Source organism: Serinus canaria, chromosome 15 (assembly GCF_022539315.1).
Source record: "Serinus canaria isolate serCan28SL12 chromosome 15, serCan2020, whole genome shotgun sequence".
NCBI classification, from domain to species: Eukaryota; Metazoa; Chordata; class Aves; order Passeriformes; family Fringillidae; genus Serinus; species Serinus canaria.
The window spans coordinates 3,182,109-3,209,058 of NC_066329.1; the positions used below are offsets into that span (position 1 = coordinate 3,182,109).

General features: G+C 41.6%; 2 protein-coding genes across 6 annotated transcripts in view; one reads left to right on the top strand and one right to left on the bottom strand.

Annotated features, from left to right (window-relative positions):
* On the top strand, positions 1–20,056 carry PRR14L (proline rich 14 like). Of its 3 annotated transcripts, none has more exons than XM_030231486.2 (9): positions 1–97; positions 1,346–1,835; positions 2,920–3,001; positions 4,170–10,497; positions 13,445–13,513; positions 14,275–14,443; positions 14,720–14,826; positions 15,754–15,825; positions 16,450–20,056. In XM_030231486.2, exons 2-9 carry the CDS (start codon positions 1,386–1,388, stop codon positions 16,724–16,726), a joined length of 7,554 nt encoding a protein of 2,517 aa, XP_030087346.2. In that variant the 5' UTR covers positions 1–97; positions 1,346–1,385; the 3' UTR covers positions 16,727–20,056. The 3 variants fall into 3 exon arrangements, with proteins under 3 accessions (XP_030087346.2, XP_050836599.1, XP_050836600.1); XM_050980643.1 differs by lacking the exon at positions 1–97 and having other exon boundaries at positions 127–1,835; positions 4,170–7,615; positions 8,171–10,497; XM_050980642.1 differs by lacking the exons at positions 1–97; positions 15,754–15,825 and having other exon boundaries at positions 126–1,835.
* The window catches only part of LOC103818022 (melanotransferrin-like), a 14,124-nt gene continuing 6,934 nt past the window's right edge, over positions 19,761–26,950 (bottom strand). For 2 of the 3 annotated variants that reach the window (XM_018916452.3, XM_009092266.4), the window contains exons 8-18: positions 26,626–26,783; positions 25,965–26,151; positions 25,661–25,809; positions 25,365–25,455; positions 24,994–25,062; positions 24,594–24,776; positions 24,157–24,313; positions 23,368–23,450; positions 22,410–22,594; positions 21,896–22,082; positions 19,761–21,608 (exon numbers count right to left, since the gene is read on the bottom strand). In XM_018916452.3, the coding sequence (XP_018771997.3) occupies positions 21,559–21,608; positions 21,896–22,082; positions 22,410–22,594; positions 23,368–23,450; positions 24,157–24,313; positions 24,594–24,776; positions 24,994–25,062; positions 25,365–25,455; positions 25,661–25,809; positions 25,965–26,151; positions 26,626–26,783 (1,499 nt within the window). In that variant the 3' untranslated portion in view covers positions 19,761–21,558. Of the gene's footprint in view, positions 21,609–21,895; positions 22,083–22,400; positions 22,595–23,367; positions 23,451–24,156; positions 24,314–24,593; positions 24,777–24,993; positions 25,063–25,364; positions 25,456–25,660; positions 25,810–25,964; positions 26,152–26,625; positions 26,784–26,950 lie in introns of those variants that run through there. The other variant, XM_030232673.2, reaches the window with a different exon arrangement.

Here is a 26,950-nt window from a genome sequence, read left to right on the forward strand (position 1 = left end):
CGAGCGCGGGCCCGCCCCGGATGCGGAAGTGATGCGCGCGGGGCGGGGCGCGGCGCGGCGGGCGCGCACAGCGGGGCCGGCGGCCGCCGCCGCTCAGGTAACGGCATCGGGTGGGGCGCGGGGCGTGCCGGCGCGGGCCCGCCTCCTGCGCGCGCCGCCGGCCGGGAGTTGGAGCGGGCCCGAGAGGCCGGCGCGGGCCCTGCCCAGCCCGGGCGCGGGGGAGACACCGGCGGTTGTGTAATTACCGAGAGCGGCGATCTCCGGTGCGCCGCCGCAGGGCGGCTGCGGACCCTCGGGTCTGGCCGGTGCGGGGGCTGCTGCCGCGGAGAAGGAGCGGGGCTCGGGGCCGAGTCTCTCGGCGCTGCTGCGGCGCTCGGAACAAAGGGTCGCCCCCGGTCCTGGCGCAGCTGGGCTCGGGCGGCACCGCCGGGACGGTGATGCTCTCCCGGGACGAGTGGCCGGTGCGAGGAGGCTGCTGCGAGTTTCCCCGGTGTCTGTACAGGCTGCTCTTGCTAGAGGAGCACAGAGCAGCGCTCGGCTGATGAGTCCGAGCTGTGAACTGAGTCACTGATGCTCCTCTAAAGGCCTGGCTTAGCCCGTTCTGTCCGTGAGCCTTCAGGAGCGATTGGCGGCGGCGTTCTCACGGCGGGGTTGTCCCGGTGCCGACAGGAGCGGTGTCAGCTCAGCCCGAGCTCCCGTCCCGTGCTCACAAAGCAGCTGCCGCGCACCGGGCGTTCGGCTCTGGCCCGAAGAGCATCCGGAGCGGGGCTGTGTCCTGGCACAAGGCGTCCTCTGTACTGCGGGACAGCACAGAGTGCTCACATGAGAGAAGCTGAGAGGCACAGGCTGCTGCCTGATGGCTTAGACAGTGTTCGTTTGAGGTAGAGAATGTGAAGAAAACTTGGAGTTTTTTCCCAAAGACTGGAAACTCATGAAAATCCCAGAAAATCAAACAACACTTTAGTTCTAGTGAAGGAGGATGTCTGATACAAGCCCCAGTGATTTGCTTTATAACCTCTTCTCAGGTTATTCAGAAGATGTGGTTAAATCTGCAGGGAGGTGTTTGAATGTGAAAATGAGGCTTGGGAATATCTATTTCACTTTACTCACTTCATTTGTTCATGAAGCATTTCCTTAGATACTCAAATCTTTCTCAGCTCCTTTCTTGAAGACCTATTTGGAAGTATCTTTCTTAAACATATCTACTGGAATCTTGAGGAATTAAGCTTTTCCTTTTAATCCAGTCCAGAAGTTGGATTTCAGTGATCCTTGAGGGTCCCTTCCGGCTCAGGGTTTTCTGTGGTTAATCCAATGTACGTTGATTTAACGTTGCTTTTATTTTTAGGAATTGAAAAGCTCAGGGCAACTGATCTTCAACAGCCCTGATGCTCTCATCTGGGGTGGAGTCTCTCCTTGATTCTTCTGCATCTGCTGTAATAGAGGAGTTGTACACTGGATTGCCAGAGAGCACCTCCAGGGACCCCATGGCAGTGCCAGGGCCCAGCCTTGGCTTAGTTGCACAGTCTGATGGGTCAGTACCCGTGTTGGCACACAGGGATGGGCCATGGACTTCTGCCATAGGAAACTGCTGCCAGAAGACACAGGATCTGGGTGATGTGCTCCAGGTGATTTCTCATGGGCCAGCAGAATCCTTTCCTGAAGAATTACTACAGGCTGGAGACATTGCAGAGGATGAAAAAAGCAGAAAAAGACACTTTAGTAAACTAGACTGTCCTAGTGATGGATACCAGAAAGAAGATGAAGAGGCACAAGGTGCTGAGGACCATCATGCTGAATGTTGTCCTTTGACTCTGGGGGAAAGTTGGTCAGAACAAGTAAGTGAATGCAGAAATAAATCCCTGCGTGATAATTTGAATTTAGGGCTAGGCAGTGGGTTTGGCAATGGGTTTCCTGTTTCTTTTTTGTGTCTTCTAGTATAGAATCATAGAATGGTTTGGGTGGGAGGAGGACCTTGAAGGCCATCTTGTTCCAACCCCCTGCCATGGGCAGGGACACCTTCCACTAGACCAGGTTGCTCAGAGCCCCATCCAGCCTGGCCTTGGGCACATCCAGGGTCTGTGTGTCAGTCTCTGGATTATTGTGGGTCCAGTGAAAAATTACAATACCGACAATAGTTCAGGAGACCAGCAGTATTTTAAAATACCAGTGTTTTCACTTGCTTAAATACTGTTGGAATGCTGTAAGGCAGATATGTAACAGAAAAAGGTGCACAGCTTAGTGTTTTACCTTAACTATTGGGTGTTGCAAAATTTTGTGTGTTTAATTCCAAATTTTGATATCTGTTTGATTTATCTGACATTTTTTAAAAAATAATTTATCATTTTTGTGAAATTAAAATTGTTAAATTCCTTACAGTCATTCAGTTTTCAAGATGAATTTTCACATATTTCTAAATGGAGGTAGTTTGGTTGTGGGATCATGGTTTGGTGGTTTTGCTGGCAGATCTAGGTCACCTGTTCCAGGGTTTGTGGTTTTAAGCCCAAGGAATAGTAGAAGGCAAGTTCTACTAGGGACACACATCTTCCCAGGAGTCTAGTGGTAGTGGTTTGGGGGTGTGAACTAGACTTGGAGACTGCATTACTCTTCTCATTCCAATTTTCAACAATTTGCATTTTAAGCCATGTACTTATATTTTAGCTGCCACATCACAAGATTTCATTGCTGTTAAACACAGCAGTGTTTTGGGGATACATCCTTAGTGCTTGTGTGAGGCCCTTGCAATGCAAGGCTGCCTCTGGCCAAGGCTGATGTGTCTGGAGGTTTCTGAGTGAATTTCTTATTCTGAACTAACCCAGCTGAGCAGATGCAGTCCCTGAGACATGACACACTTCAGAAAATCTAATCATTTTTCTGTCTAACCATAGCTAACCATGTCTAACCATATTTCTGTTGTTCCAGGAGGACCCTCACCTAACTGAGCAAGAGGCAAAGTCTTTGAGAACCTATTGCACTGAAATTGCAGGATCTCTGAGGAGCACAGGTAGTTATTTTAGCTGTACATCTCTACCCAGCCCCTGCTTCTCTCCCATTTATTTACTGTTGATTTAAAACAGATGAGTGATTGTGGGATGGCTCATTTAGAAAGTATTAGCCTGTGTAACTATAACACTATCAAAACTTAATGCTTTACTTTCTCCTGGCAGGGTATGTACTTGCCTCAAGACCTTTTCTGTAGAAGATGTGTTATAGTTATTTGTTTCCAAAGCAGAAGTTGTTTATAGCAGATTTTTGCATTTCCTTTTGTTTCAGAGATGGAGTGTATGAGAGCAGTAATAGAATAAATATATAAAAAAGTATTACTCATTCATTTTTGAGTGTTCTAAAAAATAAAATTACAAGTGCAGAATCCAAAGAAAGAGGACAGCTAAAGTAATTATTAATTTCATTATAATCCTCCATAATTTTCTAGCTCCAAGTACTTTGGTCACTTTTTCTGAATCTAGTAATTATTTTCTTTACCTAAACTTGTATTTAGCTGACAAATGCCATCTAGTCTTGGTGCTTGCTAGGAAATAGGGAAAAGATCTGCAAAAGTCTGAGTAAATATGTTCCCTGTAAAGTTTTGAGTATGAAGATATTCTACAGTAACTGTAATTTCTTTAATTAGCAATTGTAATTTCTTTGTGACTTTACAGAAGAAACTTTATGAGTAGTCCAAATTGCTTGGGCAGATGAGATATGTCTTGTTTTCCTATGGACGAGTTACTGACAGACATGGCTCCAAGGAAGAAGAAATGGAAATGGCCATACAATAGCCAGCCCTGTTTCTAGGCTGGAGCAGATCAAGTCCCAGCCCCTGTTGAATTTTGATGTTACAAATAAGCATTATTTTAATGTTGGCCATGACTTCCTATGTGTTAAGTTACAGGACCTGCATTCACCTAGCTTGGTATTAGAGGAATCTGAAATGTACAAGGCTTGGAATGCCTGCTGCTCATGGAAATGTCAGTATTGAAAAGGATTGGTTTTGTTGCCTTAGCTTTGTGGTGGAATAGTTCATTTTTTCCTCTAAAGACTTGTACTAAAATTGATAGCATCAATTCTTAATTTTTAAGAACATTTGGTAACCCACACTGTACTTAATAAGCCAAATGCCTTCTAAATTCAGCATGTGGTTCTGATTTGTTTTTTTTTTTTTTTTTATGCAGAAGAAAACCAAGCAAATGTTCAGGTGACAGCTGAAACTTTTCCAAAGCTCACTGAAGAAGTACAAGGTATGAAGGCTGATGGGACTAGGAAATTTAGTAAAGCAGGATACAGGAATGACAGAGTGAGTACAGGTCTTCCACCTGAGAGCAATCAATGCCCAGACATAGACACAGTCATGGCCAGAGCTGGGGTTTCAGAAACCAGCAGCTTAGGTTTTTTAGAGCCTTTAAAAGTCATGGACATTGGAGCAGCTACAGATCATCCACAAAAAACAAGTGACTATAGTGGGTCAGAAGCCCTTGCTGCCATGCCATTGAGAACAGGGGGGAGTGGTGTATCTATTTTGGAGGTTAGAGAAGAAAAGATACCCAGACAAAATCCTGTTAAAGAATTCAGTACGTCATTTGCTAATTGCCAGACTTGTCAGCAGGATGAAGAAAATTATGTTTATGACTTCTTTAAGGGTCCTGTACCTGAACAAAATGAACCTCATGAGTTGTTCTCAGCAGAAAGCTGTAGAACACTCTCCACACGAAGTTCTGAAGTTTTATGTCCAGTTCTGAAAAGCATCTCTTATCTGGACTTTGGAAATATGCCACCAGAAGGCAGTTCTGCAGTTCACAGAATTGTCAGTGAAACCCCCCAGAAGTACCTTCCCCAAAACATCAAACATCACCCTCTTTATGATCATGGACCTGGGTTTTTGGAAAACCAAACCTTCACATCTGTTCCAGTAGAGCAGATCTCAGTGGTAAGGAAAAAAGGATTATCTAGTGCAAAACCTGATCCTAGGGTATTAAGTGCTGCTATAGGAAAATCATACAACTCTGAATCTGAAGAAGCTGTTGAAGGCTGGAGAAAAATTGCTGTGGGAGATAACAATGAAATTTGTAGCTGGCCTGAAGCTCAAAAGACTGCTAATTCTGAGCAGTGTCATTCTCCAGTTTTTACTTCTGTTGCTTCATCTCCTGAGGAGTTCTCAAAAGAAAAATTTAAAATATTCCCATCAGAAGGTGATAAGTTGAAAAAGGACCAGTGGCAATTCTCTGTCAGTGACCCGTGCAAGAATGATACAAAAGAAAATGGTTTGTGGGTGGAAACGAGTAACATTGCTTCCCATGAAACTGGGCAGAGAGACATGTGCTGTTATAGTACTGCCAATAAAATCCCTCCTCTCAGTAACCACAGCTGTCTTCATCTTGGTACCAAGCTAGAAAAAGACTCACCCAAGGCACAACTGCTTCAAAAGGAATCTGAGAGCAATACAGCATCAGAAGAGTTGGCTGGTGGTTTAGCTGGAGCTGCAGAAGCTGATAGTAATGACAGCTTATCCACAGGGAACAAAACAAATTTGTTTTACACAGTAAATGTAACTCTACCTCCTGTTTTACAAAAATCAAGAGAACCTCATTATAATGAGTGTCTTCCTTGTACTAATAATGAAGTTTCATGCAGGGACAAGGCTGGGGATAATTGGTCTAGAAAAGAATTAATTGGTGCTTCAAGAACAACAGCAGAACAAGTTGCTAAAGTTTTGCTTCATAAAGACAAATTCAAGTCTTCTGTAAATTCCATGACTTTTGATAACCCTGATACAGCAAGCAGAGTATCTCAAATGAATACAAAATCTTCTGCAGGAAATATGGAGAAATTGGTCACTGGTTTAGAAAATGAACATTGTCACACATGGCTTTGTAGTAACAAGAGTATAAAAAACCAGTGTCCAGCTGCCAGCACTTCCTGTATTTTATCAGGGAGTACATGTGTGGATGAAGTTTTCCTGAACAGTCAGTCTTTGGGTGTTGAAGTTGATAAGATTGAAGAAAACAATAATTTGGAAGGAGTGTCTTCATCAGGATATAACAGTAAAGAGGCAATGATCTTTCCAAAAGCACACACCCCTTTGGCACGTGGATCTCTTCTTTGTGAAAATGACTGGGGCAACAGAGGTATAGCCCTGCATGGGACAAATGATATTCCCACAGGAGAAACCATGTTTTGCTCAGCATATACTGCAGAGAAGTCTGCTGCTACCTTGGCAAGAGATGAGGTTTCAAATAAGAATATGGAGGTCATGGAACAATTTGACCTTTGTAAAGCAAAGGGCAGTGAAATTGTTTGTGACAGAGATGAGGCAAAAGAACACATTGGCACATGTGTTTCCCAGTCTGATAAAACAAGAGCTGTGGATTCCCCAAATGCTCCTGAAGACAATCAGAGAAATAGGACTAGTAAACAGCTATTAGTCAGATATTTGAACAAAAACACCTGTGCTCATAATTTTGGATTTTACAACTCCCTGTTATGCCCATGGAAGAGAGAACTGGACCCACGTGAGCAGGAAGAAATGCCATTGCTCACAGCTGATCCCTCTGAGTGTAGCCCTTCAACTTGTGATCCACAGCCAGCACTCAACAACGTGAATGCTCCCACACAACCTGCTGGCCAAACAGAAGAGACCCTTTGTCCCTTGGGAAATCAGTTTCATCCATGTCAGAGTGAGTCTGATGTCCCAGTGCTGGGTAGTGAGCAACATTTAGAAAGTTTAACCAACCAACCAAACACTGGCTTCCAAACCATAGCCAGTTCTGTGGAAAGAGACAAAACTGATCCTCATCCCAGTGAAGAGGTTCTGCTAAAAACAGGTGGTGACCCGCCTCTGTTAGACCATAAATGTGCAAGAGAAGCTAGGTTTAAAGGAGCTGTACAAGAGAATGTAATGGGTTTGGACTCTTTAATTGGTGTCAAAAATAAAGATTCTTCAGGATCCATGGACTCCATTAGTGATCTGATTGAAAAGAAGACAATCAGACTACAAGAACATGAGAACAGATGTGAAAGAAACAATAAAGGAGCTCTTGAAGAAAACTTTTCTGATAACAAACAACAGTGCTCACAGCAGGCTCATTTTATCCCATGTGCAAAAGAGAAAACAGAGCTGGTGTTTGCAGGAAACAAAATGCAGCAATCTTTGCCAAAGATAAAGTGGTTGGTGGAGAACCAGGAAAATACAATTAGTGCTCAATTTCTGCCCATTTCATCAATTAAAGGGAGTCTTTCACACAAGCCAGAAAATAGGAATATGCTTTCAGATAAAGAAAACAGAGAAAGTCTGAGTATAAATCCTATCCTAAATAACTCTCACCTACAGTTAACTATTGAGCCTGGTAAAGAAACTGATGCTCAAAGGGGCGTTGGTCCATCTCATTTTGGAAAGTTTGACATCCAAGAATCTTGTGCTGAGACTCAGGCAGATTCAGAAACTGTGTCAGCTCTGAACTCTCACAACTCTCTGCCTGAGAAAGAAAAACTGTGTATGTCACCTGAGAGTACACAGAGTGATAACTGTGATTCATCTTCAGCTGAGGTTTTTAGCAAAGATACTTCAATGACAAAAATCCTTTCTGTAACAATTTCTGTTAAGAAAAACTCCAGCAATATTGAGGTTCCACCTTCAGGGAATGAATCAGCATCTGGCTCTCTGAATGGTGCCAAAAGCTCAAGAGTTTGTGACCACAGCAAAGAAAGGCTGAAAGGTGAGGGGCTTTGCATGCCAGCTGGGAAAAACATGGACATGAGCTCAGCAGAAAGTCCTCCTGGTCAAGAGAAATTTAAGAATACAGATAAGCCAGAAAATATAAATGTGCTTTCAGATACAGAAAATGGAGAAAGTCTGAGTATAAATCCTATCTTAAATAACTCTTGCCTACAGTTAACTTCTAAGCCTGGTAAAGAAACTGATGATCAAAGGGGTATTCATGCATCCCATTCTGAAAAGTTTGACATCCAAGGAACTTCTAGTAAGACTCAGGTGAATTCAGAAACTGTGTCAGCTCTAAACTCTCACATCTCTCTGCCTGAGAAAGAAAAGCTGTGTATGTCACCTGAGAATGCACAAAGAGATATTTCATCTACAAACAAAAAATTTAATAAAGATACTTCAATGACAAAAATTCTTTCTGTAACAATTTCTGTTAAGAAAAACTCCAGCAATATTGAGGTTCCATCTTCAGGGAATGAATCAGCAGCTGGCTCTCTGAATGGTGCCAAAAGCTCAAGAGTTTGTGACCACAGCAAAGAAAGGCTGAAAGGTGAGGGGCTTTGCACACCAACCAAATACATGGACAAGAGCTCACCTGAAAGTCCTCCTGGTCAAGAGAAATTTAAGAATACCTGTGTACAAGAGATGATAGGAAAAGAGGTAGCCCCTAGAGGAAGGCTGCCCAAAGATTGTTCATGGGCCTTGTTGGAAGATTCTAAAGAGTCTGGTAGCAAAATAGTCCCCCTCAGGACTGAGAATCATGGAAAGGTTTTGGAAGAAATCCCAAGATCCAAACTAAATACTCTTTCAAAAGAAAGACAAAATGATACAAAGCTCCCAAACTCAGGAGGTACCAGTGTACTTTCAGAAACTGTGTATGACTGTAAGGCTGGAGCTGTATCTGACACACAGGCTGCCCCAGAAGTGCAGGATGATACAACGCCCACATTTTCTCCACCTCTGAGCACACTATCAGAGAGCTGCAAAGAACCATACCCAAACTGTGTGGCTTGCAGTGAAGCGTGTGTGCCTTACAAATTAAATGCATGGAGCAAAGATAATGTAAAGGAAGTAACAGAAGGCCAGGACAAAATACCAACTCGTGCAGTTTGCAAGGAAAATGGAGCTTTATGTTCAGTGAGACTTGATCAAATAGAGGAACATCAAGTATTTATACAGAAGAAGTATGGAAAGATGGAAGTACATCAGTTGGGCAAGGCACAACAAGGACAGAAGTTAGAACATCAGGAGAAAGCAAAAATCATACTGCAACCAAGTGTGTTGCACAGTTCTGAACTCTTATGCAGCTCTTCAGCTGAGCTGATGACATCTAGAAATACGAAGTTTGGAGGTGCTTCAGAGGAGATGGTTGCTGTAAGAGGCAGTGGAAGTAAACTATGTAGCACTTTACAAGAAATTAAAAGGCCAAAGATTACCACAGATTTTATTAGTTCACAGTTTTTGAAGACTCAGGATTCAGAAATGGAAAACCTGAACCTTAATTTAGGGTATGATGGGATCCCTGGTGCCTTTGGAACTACAAATAAACGAAGAGGAACTACAAATAAACTAAGAGGACCTCTTCCATTAAAAATACAACCTGGAAGGACATGCAAAAAAGTTCCCACATTGTATCAGCTAAAATCTGTAAGGAAAATCAAAACAGTTAAAAGTTCACCTGTCTCTGAGATTCCCCTGGAAATATTCCCTAAACAGGAAAACCCACTTCTGGAGTCTTTGTACTTTCCATGTAAACCACTGACAGTGGAAAAGGAAACAGCCATGAGATTTGTGCATATGCCAAGGCAGAGGGCCAAGAGGTGCAGTTTGTTGAGCAGCTTGAAATTTAGAAAATGTACCAAAGAACCAGCATTGTTGAGCAAGTTGTCTGCAATGGCCAGCAAGCTCCTGGCCCCTGCCAAAAGCAGCCGTAATTTAGAACCTCTGCCATATTCTTCTGAAATTCTTCCAGTGGGTGACAGGTACAGCCAATGTAGATCTAAAAATCTCTTGGAAGCCTTTTCTTGCATTAACAGGAACGTACACTCACGCTGGGCTGACAGCTGGTGCACCAAGATGTTCAGCTTTCAGCCTTTGGCACTTTATCCTGTAGAAACTACCAAAATACTTTCTTCAGACTTAAGCCACAAGCCTCCAGCCTCTTTCTTGGACACCTCAGCTTTCCCAATTTCTGTTCACATAAAATTGGACTCCAGTCCTGTGACAGACCTCAGAGGGAATACATCCCAGCACTCTGTACATCACAGCCCAGTTTTCAGAGAAACGCCAGCACCAGCTTCAAAGTGGACTTTGTCTTTTCTCCTTTCTCAGAGCTGTTCAGATACAACAGCTTTCCAGGAGGATTCCTTTGTAAATAATGAGCTTCCTTCCTCTCACTCCACGACAACCCCCAGGACTGTTGCTGTTCATCCCGACCCTGGAAGAAACACTGTAGCTGGAAGAAGAGGAGGTTGTTCCACGCTTGGCCTTCACACAGTGTTAGCACTTTCTTCCCCTGGATGTTACAGGATTTGGACCAGAAGAAGAAACTTAACCAGCCATATTCCTACCATCCAGAGACTATTTATCTCTCAGTTGGCCCAGGGTTTAAAAGGGGCCAGGTTCCCGAGGTGTGCTCCCGCTGGCCTCGTCTCCTCGCTGCCATACTCCCTGGGCAGGGTGTTGTCCATATGGAGTCAGCACGGTCCCGCTGCCCGTCCTTCCGAAATCACTCCTCTCCTTCCCAATCGCTGCAAGTGGCAGCCAAGTGTGGCCATCGATAACAGGTAAAAGCCATCACCTTATTTCTGAGATTAAATGTGTGCAGGGTATATTCTTGCTCCTTTTTGGGAGGGAGAGGGTAATTGCAGCTTGCACTGGAGGGTCAGTTTCTCCTGTTCCAGATCTACACATTCTGCTCCAGGAATGACTCAACGTGGAAGATCCTTTCTTACAGAACAGTCTTTTAGCTGAATTTAAATATATTGCCTTCATTTCTTTAATACTATCCTGTTTTGGCAGAATGGCTAACTCTATTTTCTTCTCCCTTGCAAAATACACACACCATGCATCAGAGTATATAATGCAAAAGGTGAGCTACTTCATTAGGTCTATTCAGAGTGACTGCAGAGGAACTGGATTTCCGAGGTAGGAAAGTTTTTTTCAGAGGTCTGAGCCACAAATACCCCTTGAAACCATTGTAAAATGCTCAATATAAGGTTAGGAAGAATTGTAAAGGGTGGGGGGGTGTCATTCAGTAACATTTTAAATTGTATTCCATGACCATTCTATGCTAATTGAAAACTCTTTATGCATGCAGTGGCTTTTCTCTGTGATGTTGGCACAAGCAAATGTAGCTCCAGTTAACATTGGTAATGAATTTTTCTCTGCGTGTCAATCTTGTTACGAGTGGGAAGAGGACTGAAATCTACTTTGCATATTTAATTTTACTTTGCTATGAGCATTTAAGATCATTTTCCTAATAAAAAGAATGAAAGAAGTTCCTAGCTCTGTTACAGGATTCTTGCATGTCCTTGAGCAAAGATTTTGCCCTTTATCCCTCAGTAACATAGGGCAGTTGAGTCCCTGATTTTGTCACCTTGCAGTTCCTGGGCAGAGAGCTTCATGAGCACTGTACTAAAGTCTGTTTAATTAATTGGTTTGATTACTGTGGCAGTCTGTGGAGAACTGTTGAATTTAGCCCGTGTCACAGACTGACACAAGTGTAACCCAAAATCTCACCAGATAACAAATGCTGCACTTTGCTTTGTATAAATGGGTGACATACCTAAAAGTTTAATATAAATTCTGATGTCTGCCAAAGGTGTGAGTGAGCTTATGAAAGCACTGCTCCATTCTGGAGTTGTCTGCACTAAAAGAATTAAGTTGAATAATGGCAATAGAGACAATTTTTGCAGCACATTCTATGGGACTTGCTTCCATTTTCATTCCATACTCTGAAAGTGATCATACCAGTGAAGTACAGTTTGAGCACTAAACTTAAAAATAACACATCATCAAAACCAAAACAACATCTTTTTAAAACTTAGTTGTGTGTATAAGATGAATTCAGTGTTTTGTGTTGCTGAGGCATGCTCTCCTTGGACTGGGAGATGAGAACTTGGGGGGTTTCCCACATCCCTAAGTGTGCAGGCTCCTCAGCAGCTCGGGACAGCACACCCAGTTAACTAATGTGTAAGAGGATGTCATTCCTGATGTAAGGAGTCATTGGAAAAGTGCTTTGCTATGAGTGGTGATCTTTTTCCCAAAAGTAGAGTATTCAAATCAAACATCTTCGCTTCAAGTGAAAAATAATCCAGAGTTAAAATACCCTAAAACTTAATTTTTTTTTTCTCTAAAATACCTTACAGCTATGTGTATGAGGCAGATGTAAATCTGTCCCACTCAGATGTTTGGTACATAAATATTAGAGGTATGTTTGCTGTAAAAGCCTTTTCAGCTCCCACTAGGACAGAAATTCTTGTCTGTTTTAAGAGAATTAAAAACCAGAAAAATCAAAAAGTTCCCTGCAGACCATTTTCATCTGGAAAAGATTTGTTATCTGTAAAATATTTCACTCACAATTCATGTTCTTAATAACCAGGAGAACAAGGAACTAAAGGAGTTGCCCTACCTAGCTTCCACTGTCAATAATAAAACATTATTTCAGTGAAGTTGTTTTCTAATTAATGCTTATTTGAATTAAAATTTCTAAAGTGATTGCCTTTTGTCCTTATAATTTTGTATTATTATTGCATAAAACAATAAGCTCTGTCTCTGACAGAGAGGGCTCTGCTGCACTATGGATACAGGTTGCAGTAACACTGGAATAATAAGTGGAATGTTGAAACAAAATGTTACAGTTCTGACATAAGTGATAAACACAATAAGTGGGTCTTTCTGACCGCTTTATGTGTAGTTGGACTTCCCTGTGCTTGCAGCATGGCTGGTTTTCATCTTCTTTGTAGAACTCCAGTCTGGCTGTAACATCTTTGCTTTAGGACAGTGAAGTGCATTTCAGTGTTGGTTAGAGAGAATAGCAAATACAAGACTTGCTGTTGAATGTAATAAAAGCTGTCCTGAGTGATTTCCTGCTGTTAACAGTATGGGCACAAAAGTAAAGCTTAATATTAAAGGACTTAGAGCTGCTGTGCTGACTTTTATGCCATTGAATTCTGGTCATTACCAGCCCCTATGGAAAGGTTATTGGTTTGGTTATTCCAATCAAGTAAGGGTATTGCAGGCTGTGGGAGTCAGAGACAACAGGGAGTTAATTTAATGGAAGTACTTCCTTTTGCCTGTTACTGTTGCCATTATGCACTATTTTCTTTAGTAACCAAGTCCTTCAAGGGTTTTGGTTACTTAAATTGTAAAAACTTGGGGGTTTGAATAAGGAAAATAGTCTTTCATAGAAAGAATTACAATTTTCAGACTTTAAATAATTATGATTTTTTAATATTACTGTCTCACTCTCTTTCTGTGCCTTTATTTCCTTTTCTCATTACCACAATTTTTAAATGAAAGCAGGAAAGTTTCCCTAACAATGAAATTTGGTTGCCTAAACAGATGTGGCTTTCTTTTGTATCATTTTAGTCTTTCATTCTCATTCCTGATATGAGCATCCTGTCTTACAATCCAGTTTATACTAATAATTTTTCCCTCATCTTTTTATAGTGTAGCCCTAATTTCTGTCTGTCTTGTTTTGTTTTGTTTTTTCATTCCTCTTTGACCCAGCTGTGCCATGTTACCACACTCACCTGTACAGAGTATGGGAGCACTGCAGACTGCAGGCCATGCAATACAGTGAGTATCTGGGGAGTTGGTATTTACTCTGAGTAGTGGGATCATAGCCTTCCTCAGAAAGCCACTGCTTATGTCATTTTGGCTTTCAGCTTTTGGCAGTTCACTCCCAGAACAGCTTTCTGATTAAGAAGTGGGTGAGGTAATGGAGAGGAGTGGAGGGGCAGTTATGCAAACACCACATAGAACATTGGACACAACAGTTCTGTTACTTTCAACCATGTTTTGCCACTTATGAAATGAATAGGTGAAACTATAGAAGTTTGACTCCTTACTTGGATAGAAATTTGACTCCTTACTTGGATAGAAGTCCTTTCTGCCTCAGCAACTGGATGATGGATGCTGAAACTTCCTTCCATTCCTGTAGTGTAGGGATGGCAGGTATCAAAGCTATATTTTATCTGTAAACAAAAAGTGTGATTAATAATTGTGTCAAAGAAATTTGCTGGCAGAGAAGAAGGATTGATCCCTTTCTGTCAGTTCATGTATAGAGCTGTATACTGTTTAGCTGTATGAAAAGGAAAAGAGTGGGTTTTAAATGACATGTTCAAATGCCCTGGCAGTTTAGTTGGTGTCAGTATCAATGTGGGATGCAGCAGGTTTGGCTCTATGTGTGTAGCAGAGTTACTTGGGCCATTTCTGTGAAATGTGTTGGTTTTTTGTGCCCATATTGCAATTTAGGAACATCTCCTGAGAGCATGGAATGCTCTTGCATTATCAGTTGGGTATCAATCTGCACGTGTTCCCTTCTTTCTCTGTTACAGTCTGGAAACGTCATTCCCTCCTCCCTTACCAAAGCCTCACACACTTCCAGAGTCATTGCCATCTCCCCCCAGGCTGTCAGCATCTGAGCTCCACATCCCTGCCCTTGATGAAGCAGATGCTTCTGTTCCAGCCTGTCTGAGATCTCAAGACGACACAGAACTGAAAAAAGTGAGTTCATTTGATATTTTAGATCTCTCAGACTCTTGGTTCTCCAGAAGCTGAAGCTGCTGCTGGATATTATCAAGTAACTGTTAAAGATGAGGAGAGAAAAGGCTGCAGGTCCTACTCTGTGCTGCTGCTTGCTTTGATTCAAAGAAAGAAAGTGGCAAACCAGAGAGGAATGTTTATTCTACAGCTAATGTATCTTCAGTATAAAAGGGAATTCTGTTGACTAGTATGGTTTTAATTTCCTTGATTTTAACTTTTCCATCTTTCTCTCTTAAGACTGAGCCAGAAAAGAGGCCAAAGAAAGTCTCACAGATCCGAATCAGGAAAACTGTTCCTAAGCCAGACCCTAACCTTACTCCAATGGGACTACCCAAACCAAAAAGGTGAGCAGTGCCTCTGAAATGGACTCAAAGCATATGAATGTAATAATTTCAATAAATGCTTCTCTTACACCACTATTTTATACAGCCCCAGCTGAGTGACATCTAATGTTTACTTCCTTTACAAGAAATTACTGACACAGCTCTATCTTCTGGATCAAAACTACTGAATAAAGTTTAGGCAAAATATGAAAAAGCAAGCTGCAATGCAATCATTTTTCTAAAGAAGAAAGAAGTTTTATTGATAAAGGGAAAATCAGTCAACCTGCAGTGCACAGTGAGATGAAGTGATCTGTTAGGAAGTTCTGGTGATGCAAATTGTGTTGGAGTTCATCACAGTTTCTTTGTTTGGGGTATGATCTTAGGGAAGCATTAGTTCAGTGAAAGTGTGGGGAATCACAGTGCCAGATATTGATAGTTTTCCAATCAGTCATCTAGTGTGCCTGCAAGTCATACTGGTCACACTGGTCATACTTCATCTAGTTTGACTTCTGTCCTAAACACAGGTACCACCTTTGACAAAGGAAAGCACTTCTTCAGAGATCAGCTTGGTAACTGTCAATAACTAAAATCAGTCTCAAGAGATGAAGTATTAATCTGTTAAACTGTATGTAAGACTTCTTCTCAGCTTTCATAAAAAGGTGAAGGGCATTTCCCCTTTTGAGCATCATTATTTCAAAGCATCACAGAATGCTGGAAGTAATATTGATCTCTGCAGAAAGGGCAAGTCTTGACACTGACCTTATAAAAACACTGCATGACATTATGTACTTAATGAGCCCAGTTCTCATTCCTCCTGGTCCCCAGTTAGTTAAAGCATAATTGGTTAGCATTTAGGCACAGAATGCAAACAGTACTTGTTTCTTGTAAATCTGCTGTGAAGAGAGGTTGAGATTCTTCCTTCTAGATTGATTTGTCATTCCTTTTCAGGCTTAAGAAGAAAGAATTTAGCTTAGAAGAAATTTATACAAACAAGAACTATAAGTCCCCTCCTCCTGCCAGGTTGGTTCTGCTTCCTAATGAGAAAACTTGAGATAAATGTAAATTGATTATGGGGGGGGGAAGAGAGGAGATGAAAGGTATATGAAAGCTAAGAGGGAGATATATTCTTAAAATTGGTCTAGTTTCATCTGCTAGAGAAAATTAATCTTTACTGTTTGGACGTGAAAAAGTGAATTTGAATATGAACTAAGAATTTGCAGCTGGTTAAGTATGGATTTGTATATTTTTTAATTTATCCATTCCTTCCAGTCTCCATCAAAGTACAGTACTTACTTTCCAAAATTCAAAGGGAATTACACATTCTTTAAAATACTAACAATCACAGCCTGTCATCAAATGTTCAAACTTATTTATTCTGTAAAATTAGGATTCTATATTGTGCTTTAGAACTGAAATACAAAAAGATTCTACCCAAATGTCTGTGCAGCAATAACCACTCAGCTGGCAGTAATGTGCATTGTAGGAGGTGTAAGGTGTAGATAACATTACAAGAGGTGTGGAGGGGCTGTAGAAATATAAAAGTTAGAAGTGTCTTTACCTGGGTTATGAAATCCCCCAATCTCTCTGTTAGTGTAAGGTGGTTGCTGCTAAGGTATTCATGAGCTCTGTTCTTTTTTTTACCAGGAGCTTGGAAACAATCTTTGAGGAGCCCAAGGAGAAAAATGGACACTTGATCTCTGTCAGCCAGCAAAAGAGAAAGCGGATTCTGGAGTTTCAGGACTTTACTCTTCCCCGGAAAAGGAAGACACGAGGCAAAATCAAAGCAGTGGGGAGTTTCACCCGGGCAAAAAGAGCTGCATTGCAGAGTGCAGAGTTAGATGTGCTTCTGAGTCAGAAGCTAATGGACCTTGAAGCCTTTTTTGCAGAGGAGGTTGAGCAGGAGCAGGCCTCCAGCATCTGAGGGAGCCACTTAGCTGGAAACGGTCCAGTCAGCTTCTTTAGTATTTTTTTCTTGGGAGAAATCTACTGACTTCTTCATACCTTACTCTGCCACTCTGTTCTACATCTGGTAATCAGTTTTTGGCTGTGACCCTCTTTAAGGTGCTATATTTTTTTTTAAATGCTGTTGGAGGGATTCTTTTAAGTCCCTGTTTGAGTGTAACACAGCCACATGAAATTTACCCTTCCTTTCTCAACCTCTGGAAAGTACTGCTTATATTTAATTAATTATGTTTATATATCTTTTGGGGGTAGAGTAGGAGTGTCAAGGAAGGAAGTAGTGCACCTTCAGTGATGCTAGAACTCTGTACTCCAGATCATTTGCACATATGAGTCTGCTGTTGTTACTGTAATGGCTATTTTTAACAAGCTGACAAAAGAGATTTGGTGTTTGATAAAGAAAAATTCTAGCAAACACATTCTTGATATACCACTAACATTTTGATAATTAAAAGTAGCTGTCTACGTTAGCATTCAATTGTTTTCTTCCTTCTGTTAACTTTGAAGGTTCCTTCTAAGTATCTTTGCCCTTCCTGGCTCCAGGCAGCAGAAGCCCCACATTATTAGACATTAAATAACTTGCACTTTGTATATGCTTCCTTTAACATCATTCAACTCAAAAAAGGTAATGTTTTAAGGAAAAATGGTGCCCAGTACTATTTTTTTTCTAAATAGCAAATTTTTTTACTTACTTGGCTGATGCCAACTTCTTCTCCAGAGGAAAAGGTCATTGGTCCATGAGGGTGTTAAGCTGCAGGATACACAGGCAGAGATTTTTATTTAACTGAGCTGAGCTGCTGCATGCAGGGAAGACCAGAAAAATCTTTGATACTTGTTTTAAAGTTATTTTTACTCCATTCATACTAACTTGATTTTAATGTCAACAAGAAGGGGTTTTTGGTTTTTTTTTTTTACCATTTTAGATTTACAATTCCTGTAGCTCATAATTAGATATTCTCTGTACAGCACTGTTGTACATAATAGCCAGTGTTGTACAAAGAGCCTCTGAGTATGTGGACATTGTTTTTGTCATGTAAGGCCATATGTAATTATCTGATGCAGCACTGGGCAATTTCTCAGCTCTGCCTTTGGAAGGAAGAGAGCTCCCTTCTGGCATAACTTCTGTTAAGTTTAACTTGAAGCATAATTCCAATGCTAGCTGCTGTTCAGGTAATTTCTGTCCCTTAGTGCCTAGAGAAGTTATTCAGGCAAAGCTGTTATTGCTGGGATGCTCAAATTTAATTAGTCTGTTCTTTCTTTCACTTGTCACTTGAACTTGCACTTTCTTATTTATCTACCCATATAATAGAGTTTCTATTTACCTTCAAATTGAGCAAATAGCTAGTGGGTGGGTATTTTTTATAAAGTCCCAATAAATGCAGGACTGCAAATACCATCATTATCTTCTGTTGCTCTACCACTTCTGTTACTGACCAAACAGAAAAGTAAATGTTAACAAGCAATCTGTTGAATTGCAGAGCTTTGAGAGTAGAGAAATGGAAGAGAATTATTACACTGTGCGTGCCTGAGTCTTGAAAGAAATCTAATCTGGGTTTGTTTTGCTCCCAGCTTATGTGCTGGGATTTGTAGAAGTTTATATTCTTGTTTTGAAGATTAATTATCTTTAATCAGGAAGACTGAAGAAAAGAGAGGAGTGCACACTTAGAGTAGTAGTGTTTGGAGTTTGAGGGTAAAATAACAAGGCAAACTTTGAACATATTGACATAGTATTTTTCTGGTTAACTTACTGGGCTGTTGTAGAACATTCTAATTGATTCTCTTTATTTTTGTAAAAAGAAATCCCTAAAAAAAAAAGATCAACTGCCTCCTAAAAAATGTTTGAAAGTTTCCCTATGTTGGCTTATTAGCCCAATTATTGACTAGTTGGAAGTGGTAGCAAGAGTGAAAGATATATTTTTATGGATTTATGCTATAGAATGGAATTGTTACAGAGCATTCATTCACCTTCTATTAATATGGGAGGCTTCCAGTGACACAGTTAAGCTGTAACCTTACTGGGGCTTTCAAGGAAATAAAGATTGGGGTGGGGGGGAAGAGACTTGGGTCCAGGAGAAGTTCAGACCTCTAATGTGCTTCAAAACATGGAATGTGTTGAGTCTTTTCCTTTGGCTTATGTTGGGTTTTGTTTAGGGCGGGTTTTTCTCACTTTCTTCCCTGTTCTCTCTTGTTTCTGATTGCATTGAAATAAGATTTATGAACCTCTTTCCTACAAGCTACAGTGGAGAGAGCAGAGCAAAAAACACTCAAATACTCTTCAGTTTACAGAAATTGGAGGAGTTATAAAATGATGTTGCAGTTGTTTAGCTTCTCCCAGACCTTAGTTTGTGGAAACCCAAACACACAGCATTATTCTCTTTTGGTTTAAGTGTTTGTATGACAATGTAAGCTAGTGGAGACCAAGCATCTCTTCCCCTCCCCAGCATACAGGTGTCAGTCCTGCTTATGCACTTTTTTGTTTTTTCCTTTCCCACCTCTGTTTCTGTTTACAGCTCTCATGGAACAGCCATGTTCCTTGTGGCTGCTGCTTGTACACTGGGAGTGATGGCTGGGCAAAAGCTGGGCATTTCCATCCTGAGCTGCTTCTGTCACAGGTAATTTAAAAAAAATGTAGAGGATTCATCTTTTGGGGTCTTGCATACATCCCTAGCAGAAGGATATGTCCACTTGCCTTTTCATAAGGTGGACCCACTCCAGTGGGGATGTTTTTGTATCACCATGGAAAGTACATCACAAACTGATGACTAGAACAGCTTGAGAAGGATTGCAAAGCTTTTGCCATGTTCTGTCTCTTAGCAGAGCCAAGCAGCTCTTTGATACATTTGCTGATTGTCAGAGATAGAACGATCACTTTCAAGAAAATATAAGAATAAAAAATCATTGTTTTCATCATGCTATGACTGGAGCAGCTAAGGCTCCTTAAGGTATGGTACAGCATTTGCCTGGCTGGCTTGTGTCTGCATACATTTGAGTTCCTGTGCTTGCTGGATATGATTTCCTGCAAGCAGTTCTCATTCATTGTATTTGATTTCAGGTGGGCCTTTGGTATATTATGTTCCAGGTGCTTTTCTAGAATATGGATGGTAACTGTGGATTAAAAGTCTGTATGATGCTATCAAGGTAACAAATAGCTCAATGAGAATTTGTACATTTGTGCCATTAGCCTCCATCATGCTCTTGGCATTTTGTTTCTGTTCAATATTGTGTGAATCTAAAATTTTACTGGTTTGTGTGTGGTCTTAATTTATGGAAATAAATTTTTCTGAGAACTTTTCAGGTTTTTAAGGCCTTTAGGCCTGTATGGGCAAATATGCATGATAATATGTTTTACATGCAGGGGGGAAAGGTCAAATCTCCAAAGAGATCAGCACTGCTGGGTAACAGGGAGTGCTGTTATTGAGACACAGAGCAGCAGTTCTGTGGTGTTCCTTCATCCCAGCCTGGCAGGTATTAAGCATGATCTCAGCTACTATTCAGGATACTGAGGCAGCATCCATCTCTTCAGAAAGCAGAGCAGCAGGAGCCCAGGGAGCACAGAAAGCACAAACAGCTCCTGCTCAGCTCAGAGCTGGGATTCAAGGCTGAGGCTGGCCAGTGGTTCATGTGCCACAGGCTGTATGAGGCAGCACAGTGCTGTTTGTGAATCAAAGCTGGAGCATGGGATCATCCACAAGATTGGTAATGTCTGTGTCAGAAAACAACATCCCTGCCCTCCCAACCCACGAAATCTTGTGTATAACCCAGATTTTTAATTTATCCCTGATCAGCTGCAGGCTGCTCTTGGCAAAGCTTGGCTGCCAGATGCATTTCTTCACTGTGTTCTCAGAACCGCCTTCTCCCAAGTGCAGTGTCACACGGGCCCCACAGATGGCAGGGAAGCTCCAGGAAAGCAAGGCAGGAACACCTGAGAGGCCTAAACAAGCATCCTGCTCTTTCCCTGGTCCTTCAGGGCTGCAGCTTGCTGGCTGCAAATGCATCTGAGGATTTGACTCTGTCACCAGACTGGGATAAGACAGGCTAGAGATGATGAACAGATTATTTCTGTTCAAAAGGCTTCATTTCATGTTCAGGCAGTTTCTGCTTGTAAAACTTGTGGTGTGTAAGTGATAGATAGTATTTTGACATTTCAGCGAATCTCAAATTCAAAGTGTCAATATAAAGTAATAGTTGGAGGTCTTGACAAAGAGGAATCTCCACTGCTGCAAGCATCCAGTTCTGCTGGCTATTAAATGTCTTAATACCTTTAAATTTGTGAGAAAATATGTTTTGATTTACTAGTAAAAAAATCATTGGTTAAAGAAGAAATATAGATGTGCATTCAGCAGGGGCTATCTAGCTGCAACTAAAAGCACAGATAGAGGAAGACAATGTTGCAACTACCAAAATGTCAGTTGATAGGGTTTTTTGCATGGAAACTGTTTATAAGACAAGGCAAAATGCTACCAACTAACCTGTGCCACTCCTACCAAGTCTGTGTTTTAGTCCATGGTACTGGCCCTGCTCTTTCCTCAATGCTGATCCTAGTTCGGTGCTGTTGCTTGTGATGTTCCCCATGCTGCCATGCTCCAAAAAAGAACAGGATAATATATGAGTAGTATTACATCATCATAAACATAAAATCTGCTAAAAAAAAAAAGACAAGGAGGTGTTCAGCATACATTGCTGGAGAGGACTGTTTTCTTGCTGATTGCTTTGGATTGGTTGGACTTGCATGTTTTCCTTGTTCTCAGCAATGATGCTGATGTTATGTACCCTGCAAAGGCTCTGTAAGAGTTGTCAGTTGGATGAGGATGCACAGATATCCTGTTTGCAGAAGTCCAAGATGCCTGCAAACCAGTAAGAAAGTATACACTTAGACATGCTATCAGCTTCAAAAGTAGTAGGTTCTTCAGATCCTATTCATTAAAACAGCAGAATAGAGGTCAAATTCCCCTTTTGAATTGCAGTTACCAACTTCATCTCACAGAAGTCTAACACAGGACTCCTTAAAAATTTGTTACGAACAGGATTAGGTAGAACATACTTCTCCATGCAGTCTAAACAAAAGGGCCAGAGCTGTGCACAGAAGGCTGCCTGCTGCAATTCTAACTCTGAATTAAGAACTGGACTTTACCTGCAGGTGTGCAATTAAACACTGATTCTGCCAGCTGAACGAAAGACTCTCCAAGGATCTCCTGATAGCTCAGGTGACTTGCATGAACAAGGTACTGAGTGGTGTCTTTGAAGAGCAGATCACTTTCACCATACTTCCATGACTGAAACAGCTGGAATTCAGAATCCAATTTGCTTCCCAGAGATTCCTGAACAGAAAAGGAATAAAATTTTCTAAGTCATTAATAGTACTTTTATCTAGCACTGTTCGTATTAGCACAAAAAGATGCACTTTTGCAGTGCCTTTTTCTCAGAAAAAGTATGGTCTCTGTGGAATGGGAACTTGGGAACTGGGGCCAAAATACCCCTTAAGAGAATGCAAATAACTATTTTCTCAATCTCCTTTGCACATTTTTAATTCTTTTGTATTGGATTTGAAGGCACCAGAATATAAAGCTTTCCATCTTGAAAGGGTTTTCAGCAGCTGAACATAACAAATGGCAACATGCCAAGCTTTTCCCTGTTACCTGTCACACCTGAGATTTCAGTAGGAAGTCAGAGATCTTAGTGACAGTGACTGGTCGAGTCATGACTGTGCTGGGGGGAACGGGGCCAAGGTTACAGCCAGCCCATTCTGTGACTGCGGCGTGTGTTCCGTCCGGGCACAAGAGTTCAAAGTCAGGGGGGCTGTAACCTTTTGCCCAACCAGAGCTGCCCAGATCTGAAAAGAAAAGGAGGAAAGGTAATCCTCTTGAAAAATTAATGCAGAAGAGAGGGTGAATCTCAAATAAAATGTTAAAACATGAGAGGGAGATGTTTAGTCAATGTGTTCAAAACAAACACAGAGTGCTATGTGGTCATTTCTTAGGAATGCATAAGGACAGGGTAGTGTCTTAACTGAGGTCAGTGAACTGAAGCTGCACCTATCAACTAAAGCAGAATCATATCAAGGCATATGAACAGCATATCATGTCTCATCTGCATCTGTAACCACATCCCTTTCTGGAAACAAAGGGATTGCTGCAGGTATTCCTGTGGGTTTCTAGCCCCTTATACCTTCAGTTGATTTTAGAGAGATTCCTCTCTTAGAAAAGTCTCTTCTCTTACTGAAATTGCCTAAAATAGAATTTTATTTTGCTTTAATGAGGGTTCCTTTTCTCCTTGACTCTAAGAAAAACATATTCTGGTTTGCCTTTTAAAGGTGTGAAATTTAAAGCTTCCAGAAATTTAGTGCAGTCTCAAAGGATGAATATCCCAACACACATCTTTGCACTGGGTGATTGCTCCTCTTTCATCTCTTACAGTATCTGAATGTTGAGCTTTATTGGAACACCTACATGCAGAAAGCTTCTAGCAATCTTCCATTTACAAACACAACTTCATGGACTTAGATTAAACCTGTACAGGCTGATCCTCATGAGTGATGATTGCTTTGTAGGAAGTAACTGACATTAATGAACATTCTCAAAGGAAAAGAGAATATCTGCATCTCACCCTCTATGTTCTGGAGCAGGTTTGAGTGTTCCAGGAAAGCTACATCTCCAAAGCTTCTTCCACTGGGATTGCCAACTAGGCACCTAGTGCAAGAAAAAAAAAGGGATCAAAGACAGCACTACATGGTGACTGACATTTGGACAGTCATCTGAAGCTAAAATTGGAGTAGCTGGAAATGTCCCTCCCATCTCTTATCCCTTGGAATATGTCAGTGATCTCAGCATAGAGATTTGCTAAGACAATCCTTTTCATTTCTTACAGCAGCTTCCAAGTCAAAGCTGCTGCACAATGTGCACCTTCACCCAATGCCTAGGCAGGAAAGAGAATGGAATTCAACTAAATACATTATGTACATTTCATAAGAGTGCTTTCTTAAACTTTCATAAAAGTTTCACCTTTAATAGTCTTCTCTGCCTCGGTCTTAAACTATTTTTTTAAATCTCTTTTTTAAAAACTCTAATTATCTCCTCTGTGCTACACTGCTTCTTACCACAGCACCTCTGCTCTCTGGTCTTCTTTCATCCCTTCCCTTTAATGAGTCAGTACCAATGCTCCAAGCCATACATGTTTGGAAGCATTGCCTTGCCCTGGAAATGGTTTAAAATTACCATTTTAAACCAGCAGTCAGCTGAACATCCCATAGCAACTGCAACCAAAACAAAATACACACTAGCAAAAGTTTATACAGACAGATGCCTAACAAATAGGGAAAAAAAATCTTGCATAAAACCCAAAATCAACAAAATAATAAGGCAATTCTGGCTGTTGCTCTGCATTTCTGACTCTCACCTGAGTGCTCCCATATTGCCATAGTAACGTTCATTGTGGCTTGCAGCACATCTGCTGGACACTCGAGCTCCTTCCACCTCACCATCTCCAATGCACACCTTGCACAGGTTTCCATCTGCTCCTGGCATGCAGCCCTTCCAAAAGTAATTCTGATAAGCTGAGTAAAGAAAAATGAGATGAGATTAAGGCAAGGTGTTCCTAAGCCTCTTCACATATGGGAAAAGACAGGAAAGAAATGTCATCCTAACAGCTAGCAAGAAGAGGGCTAAATAGTGTGACACATAGTCAAATATGAGGAAAAGCTGCTTCAATACCCTCTGAAACTGTAGTCATCACTTGCTGGTTGGATCCTCATGGCCCCGTTTCTATTTTACTCACAAATTTAAGCTTCAGATTTTCATGGTCTAGCTAAGAGAGAACCCAGAGGCAGCCCTTACCAGAGGCAATATCACAGTTCTCAGTGTCATTCTGCTGAGCTCCCACTGTGTATCTGGACAGAAGCAACCATCCTGCAGGACTGTACAGGTGACTGTGGCAGGATCGCCTTCCCCTGAGGTTATGGATGTTAATCTGTTTGGCACTTTTCTTAGCTATGGCAACAGCATAAACTGGTGATAGTGCTGTGAAACAATGACAACAACCAGTTATACCGAGGCAATTCAGTATTCCAGAAGGGTACAGCCCCCTTCCCTCCCTCATCTTGTCACAGTATCTTCAGTTACAGTACAGACCTACACTCTTTGCTTAGCCACAAAGTTCTTGTCCTTGCACAGGAAATTTTATTCTAAAGCAACACACAAATAAATTCCTGCATAAAGCCTAGAAAGTTTCTGTTACCTTTGTGCTTAAGATGAATTAGTTTCCCTGTTTTCTCCATGGTTTCAGCTGCTGGGGCACAATCTCCCCCTGGAAGAAGAGATAAACATTAAGGATCTTGCAACGCTGTCATTCCTTTTACATGGCAGCATTCTTCAAAACCCCTGTGATCCTCTTCAACCATGTAAGCATCTTTGTCCCTTTAACAGAAGGGATAAGATAAACAGTCCAAATGCTAGGGCCAGTTAGCGGAAGAGCTGGGAAGAGTATTTGGACATTTATACTGACTCCTGCTTCCATCACAAAACATCACAAACTGTGGAAATTTAACTATATTTTTACAGTACTTTTTTGATTCCCTCTTTTCTTGATAGTGTCACATGAGAACTCACCATAGCATTCTGCAGCTACAGGCACCAGTCCACATCTCCCTGCAATGTACACATGTGTTGCGTCCAGGGTGACTGCATCAGCCTCACTACTCTGCCAGCAGCATTAAAGAAAATAACAAAAACAGGATTTGCATGAATTGAGTATCTTAGCAGCAGGACTTCCCCACTGGCTGAAAATTCCCCTGCATAAATTCCCTCTCATTCCCACTTATTGCTCAAGCTAGTTTTCCTCTCCTTACTTCAGAGAAGACATACACAGCCTGTGCAGTCTTACACCCTGAGCAGGAGTCTCCTACCTTGATCATTTCAATGCATTTGGCCATGGACGTTGCCTGGACACAGACCAAGGGGTCGGATTTGATGTTCAGTGCCCACTCCTCACATTTTTGAAGCTCAGCATCACTGATGCAGCACCAGCGCACCACGCTGTTGTCCAAGGAGCTCCCTGAAATGGAGGCAGATCACATCACCAGTGCCACCAATCTGTGATATGTTAAAGGGATTTTCAGGCAAATGCATTTGTGCCTGGAGGGAGGAATAATGGGGAAGGAGAGCTTTCTCTTCCCTTCCTTAGCTATAGTCCCCTGGAATGGTTCTCACCTTCATGGCCAAGTCCCTTAAGCAGAGCTACATAATCCAGACCAAGGACATAGGCAATCTCCAGCTGCTCCTCGAGAAGCTGCAGGTGCTGAGTGGCATCTCGGAACAGCAGGTTCTTTCCTCCAAAGGGTGCTGAACTGAAGAGTTCAAATCTGGCTCTTTCCTTTCCTTTATGCCCAAAGAGGCGCTAGGACAAGAACAACACTTTTAAATGGCAACAAATCTGCTCATTGTTCCAGCACCAGGCAGCCTCAGCCCTCCATCCCTTTGTATCAGTGGTCAACATATCAAATACTATTTATAAATTGAGAAAAAGAGATGAAGAAAAGTGAGTCCTGCCTGAACCTATGAGTCTCCCCCAGCTACATAAAAATTGATTCAAGTTCCATGGCAGGATGAACATCATTAGCCATTTTCCAGTTTGCATGTTATGGCATCTTCCCCTTCTTTACTGATTTATTCTCAGCCTCCTATAGAAGAACACTTCAGAGAAAAAGCAAAACCTTATGCAAGATCCTTCTCCTGAACAAACAATTTTTAGCACTTTTTTCTTGAGAAATATATAGTTAGTGTGAATAAAGGCAACCTGGGTCATGATTGCTACACAAACATGAAAGAAAAAAATGTGTCTGGACGTAGACAGCTTATAATATTAACTCACTTGGATCATGCTAAGAAATTTGTTGGTGATCTTCTGGAAGTTTCTGCGGGTGACGATGCCACGGCCAGGCCCCTTGCCCAGGTTACAGGTGCTGTATTCAGTCAGCTCAGCTGTGGACCCATCAGCACACAGGAGTTCATAATCCTGTTGTTCTGACTCTGAAACAAGGAGACACTCATCAATCTGTAACCAGAGCCATGACTTAGCAGCAGGTACAGAGATGGAATATAAAATGTTTTTCAGTGCAGGTTGCTAAAGGTTATGCTGGCAGCATGGTGTACCAAGCTCACTTGGGAACGTTGTCTTTGGTACTTCTTATAACAAA